General features: G+C 37.9%; 1 protein-coding gene across 1 annotated transcript in view; it reads right to left on the bottom strand.

The window, feature by feature from the left end:
* PLPP2 (phospholipid phosphatase 2) overlaps window positions 1–4,640 on the bottom strand; it is a 46,869-nt gene extending 42,229 nt beyond the window's left edge. The window contains exon 1 of the mRNA XM_053702854.1: window positions 4,521–4,640. Coding sequence (XP_053558829.1) covers window positions 4,521–4,626 — 106 coding nt within the window. The 5' untranslated portion in view covers window positions 4,627–4,640. The remainder of the gene's footprint in view (window positions 1–4,520) is intronic.
* Window positions 4,641–5,048: the final 408 nt, after the last annotated feature.

Below are 5,048 nucleotides of genomic sequence, written 5' to 3'. Positions count from 1 at the left end.
GCACACATCAATACAGTATATCATGACAGAGGAAACATGCATCAATAGTTTGTTTTTATGTGATGGTGCACACACATACATAGGGTATTGTGATATTAATCCCTTCCTGTCAGGACTCATTTCTCTACATCGGAACAAAGTTCTGATGTAAACAAATGAGTAAAAATTTAAATCACCTGATCGTTCATGCGATCACATGGTTTCAATAATGGGATCGGGTCAGGGGAGAGTGCCTATGACGCCAGACAAGCCCCCGATATAGGAAGCAGCTATTGTTTTAGGACAGCCAAATGGCTAGGATGTTCCATGTCGTCCTAAAGGCGCTAAAGCTCAGCGCAGTTAGGACAGCATGGAACATCCCAACGATGGGAAGGGGTTAAATATACACTCTACAAAGTAACAGAAAGGTAGCAGCACACAATAGTGTATCATAATGAATAGATATGCAAAAACAATGTTATTATAGAGAGGGGTGACACACACCATTATAAGAGATACAACAGTGTATTATCATAGAGACGTTACAAGGGATGTTGCAATGTCAACACAAAGAGTTACAATAGTAAGACATGCAGTAATAAACAGTGTGGTTATGAGGTGACATATGGCAACAACTATAAACAGGAGAGAACTTAAATTGTGTGGTGATATGGGAGACCTACAGCAACAGTGCCGTGACAAGGTAAAGGCTCTGCAGTGCAGAAGCCAGCCTTCAACCACTAATCTGAAGGGACATAATAGTAAAAAAAAGAAAAAAGGAAGCTCTAATTCGTTAGAGCAGGGCTCGACAAACCCATTAGCCAGGGAGCCACTGGCGCCTAGATTTTTAACAATGGCTTCTATCTTTTTCGGTTATTCTCCATACATCTATATACTAATACCACTGTATGGCTACTAAATATTCTTACTGGCGCTTAAAGGGACAGTCAAGTACCAACCCCCCCCCCCCCCCCCAAAAAAAAAAAAAACCTTTTCATGATTTAAATAGGGCATGTCATTTAAACAACTTCCCAATTTACTTTTATCACCAATTTTGCTTTGTTCTCTTTGTATTCTTAGTTGAAAGCTAAACCTAGGAGGTTCATATGCTAATCTCTTAAACCTTAAAGACTGCCTCTAATCTGAATGCATTTTGACCACTAGAGGGCATTAGTTCATATATTTCATATAGATAACATTGAGCTCATGCACGTGAAGTGACCTAGGAGTGAGCACTGCTTGGCTAAAATGCAAGTCTGTCAAAAGAACTGAAATAAGGGGGCAGTGTACAGAAGCTTAGATACAAAGTTATCACTGGAAAAAAGTATATTAATATAACAGTGTTGGTTGTGCAAAACTGGGGACTGGGTAATAAAGGGATTATCTATCTTTTTTAAACAACAAAAATTCTGTTGTTGACGGTCCCTTTGTCTTTTAAAGACATTTGTTGACTTTGCAATTTTAGGACTATCAACTCCACACTACCTTGTGTTCAACCCTTGCAAAGTGGGTTCCACTCGGGATCAACAGAGCACTGCTGGTCCAGTGGAATCCACTGCTGATCCAATCAGCAGCACTAGTCGCACAACTCAATTTCGCAACTAGATTAGACTAGCAATGGTCTCCTCTCTGACCATCAGTGATTTGCAGGACCCAAGTGATGCTTCTACAGTGTGTTTAACCCCATTGCAGGTGTCAAACGCACAGTAGTCTAGGGCTGATAGTCTTAAAAAGACAACATGTTCTAATGAACCAGAACATGTCATTTTTGGACTATTATGGCCCTTTAACAAAGAGAAACTGCTTCTTATGCCTCTCCGTTACTTCAGACATTCGCTTGTTCAGAGTGATTGACATGCCCTTCAATGATACATTTTGCAACACAATGCGGCATCACAATAAACAATTGCAGGCAAATTTGACATTTTTTTCTGTTTCTGTCATTACATAAAAACAGGCTTTATAGCATATTCTGTGCTTACTATAACTTTCCATACGTTAATACATTTAAAGAGACTGTAAAAATCTTGCAATTGCAACATATGTCTACTGGCTTTATATAGAATAGCATATCATCTAAATCTAATTTGTTTTAGAACAAAGTAACATCTTTTTGATGTGATTGTTTTTCAATAGCCAAACTCTGCCCCCACTTTGGAGGAGCCAATCTTGTTTTGTGTCTTTGGACAACAAGACTAGCCATTGGCAAATTGGAAGTATAAAAGTGCATTGTTTTGCAGTTATCTGTTAAAGTAAATTAGGGGAATACATGTAGCAGGGTTAGCCTTTAGAAGTCAACATGGTGCATTTCCATATCTGACAATAAGAAAATCCACATTTGAGAGGTAAATTACATGAAAGGGGAGAAATAAATAATGAACTAATATTGTAAAGTTGCTTTACTGTGCATACTAAATCTTTTATATTAAAATGTCAGGGTGTTTACTTGTCTCTTTTAAAAGGGATAGAAAACACAAAAAAATGTATTGTTTAAAAAAAGGACAGATAATCCCTTTATTTACCATTCCCTAGTTTTGCATAACTAACACTGTTATAGAAATATACTTTTTACCTCTGTAATTACCTTGTATCTAAGCTTCTGTAGACTGCCCACTTATTTCAGTTCTTCTTTTGACAGAATTGCATTTCAGGCAATTAGTGCTGACTCTTAAATAACTCCACGTGCACAATGTTATTTATTTTAAACACATGAACTAACACCCTCTAGCTGTGAAAAACTGCCAAATGCATTCAGATAAGAGGCAGCCTTCAAGGGCTTAGAAATTAGCATATGAACCTACCTAGGTTTAGCTTTCAACTAAGAATACCAAGAGAATAAATGTGATGATAAAAGTAAATTTGAAAGTTGTTTCAAATGACATGCCCTATCTGAATTACAAAAGTTTAATTTAGACTTTACTATCCCTTTAAACATTCCCAGGAAGCACATGGTCACATAATGTTTCCTTTATTTGCACTCTACAGTCTGTATGGCTTGAGCAGTGCAATCACTACCCTCATATTTATATAATGCCAAAGTGTCAAAGAACAGTGTTCTTCACTACTCCTGCATCAGTGTGAAAATGTAAATCAGGATCCATTGTATTGTACCCAACAGCACTATATACTATGTAGGCTCCTTATAGAGAAAGCATAACAATATTGAGGAGGGGCAAAATGCAACATTATATAAGGACAGCACTAGAACACATCAACAAAACACTGTGATGGGTGAGACACAGAGCAACAGTGTTAGCAGAGCTGGCAAACAGCCACTGACAGATTTGGCACCACACACAGTGTATCATGAGAAGTGAACATACAAGCAACAATATGTCATGGTGAAGGGGTCTTATAGCAATGATTTGTGATGACAGCCAAGAGCATCAATGTATCATTATGGGACACACACCAAGGATACATAAGAACTGAAGTGTATTTTAATAAGGAGACAAACAGCAACAATGTATTGGCAGTGAAGAGACAACTAAAGTAGAAAGGCACTGGAGTGGCACAGAAAAAATAATAAAAAAAAAAATATTGGCGACACACAGCATTAAATAAAAGGGTACAAAACTGTGTAACCCCGATGGGTGCAGCAAAAGTAACAAAATAGCAGTGGATCAGCAATAAGACAGCATGTGCTGGTGATGGTGCATCATAGCAATATAACAACATAGTAAAGTGAAGCAGGGACTGACATTTATTGTAGATGCTGAGAGGAGCCAGACACACTTTTAGGAGACTTTCAATAGTACTTGTATTAATGCATATGGATAATCAGAATTACAATTACAGTACTACAGAGGCTTCTGATTCCCTGGTTTTGCCAAGCCCTGAAATAAAGTGTAGGAATACAAAGACAATGCAAAGGTGTAGCAGGAAAAGTCAGCAGCAGTCGTTGCCATAGTCATTTTATTTACATCATATCAGACGCTGCTGCACAGCACAGTAGGGACACCCACTATAAAAGATGCTTATTGTGTCACAAGTAAACTAAGGTTAGTGGGGTTCTGTTCAACACAAATATGTACAGGACAATAACATGCTGCAGGGGGAGAAATCACAACAGATGTATAAAGGATATGCAAAAATGCCAAGGTGGTATTTAAAAATAAATAAATACAAACAACACAGTAGAAAGTCTAGAAACAATGCAGCAAGAATGAACAGTAACCAGGCAGGAATGGAAAACAGCAGACACAATAATAATACAATAAAGAGTACAGATGGGGTGAAATGGGAGAAATTAATGAGATATAACCATGCAGTTTAACAGAGAAGAATCCAATCATGCAGGGGGGGGGGGGCTGTTGTGTGAAGTAACCATTTAGTAGTGGAAAGGTGGGAGACAACTGTTCAAATGAGTTGATATAAGAAATATAACGAAGCACAGAAAAGAGGACAGTGAAAACAACAATGGAGCAAAGCAAGAATTTAAGCAACAGGATACACTGTGTTCGGTGGGAAGGGGAGGCAGACTGCATGACCGAACTACCGAAAATAAAGTAAATACGGCTCTATAAGCTGTAAACACTCACCGACCGAGACGCACAAAACGTCCAGCAACACATACACGTTCCTCCGACCGGGCAACATCGTCCACAAGCCCGATCCGGTCCGAGCTCCAGGACCAGACTGAACCATCGTTCCAGCCCACGGTGACATCACGAACCACACCTACCTGCGACGTCACGCCGTGAGACACACCAAGTTGTGCTAAGTGACACGCCCACTGAGTGACGTAATCAGACAACCAATTCATAAATTCAAGATACTTGCCAAATAATATCTATCATCTATATATCGTCTTTCTATCCATCTATCTATTGTTTTATATTTATCTATATTTTAGCAAAAGTGAATGTCAAATAATACTATACCTTAATTTTGATGCCAACATTTTGTATTTCTATTTTAATAACATATACAAACTTTTCTTTGAAGAATAGATTATTTTTTTCTAAAATTAGTTTTAAACAATAAAAAAAAGTGTCAGGTTACTGCTCAGTTCTTTATAAATAATGTTTATAATCCTATCTGTTTCACACATTGAACAACCAGTAACT

Source organism: Bombina bombina, chromosome 2, assembly GCF_027579735.1.
Source record: "Bombina bombina isolate aBomBom1 chromosome 2, aBomBom1.pri, whole genome shotgun sequence".
NCBI classification, from domain to species: Eukaryota; Metazoa; Chordata; class Amphibia; order Anura; family Bombinatoridae; genus Bombina; species Bombina bombina.
The sequence above is the reverse complement of the archived record's forward strand: the minus strand, read 5'-3'. Positions and strand labels throughout refer to the sequence as shown.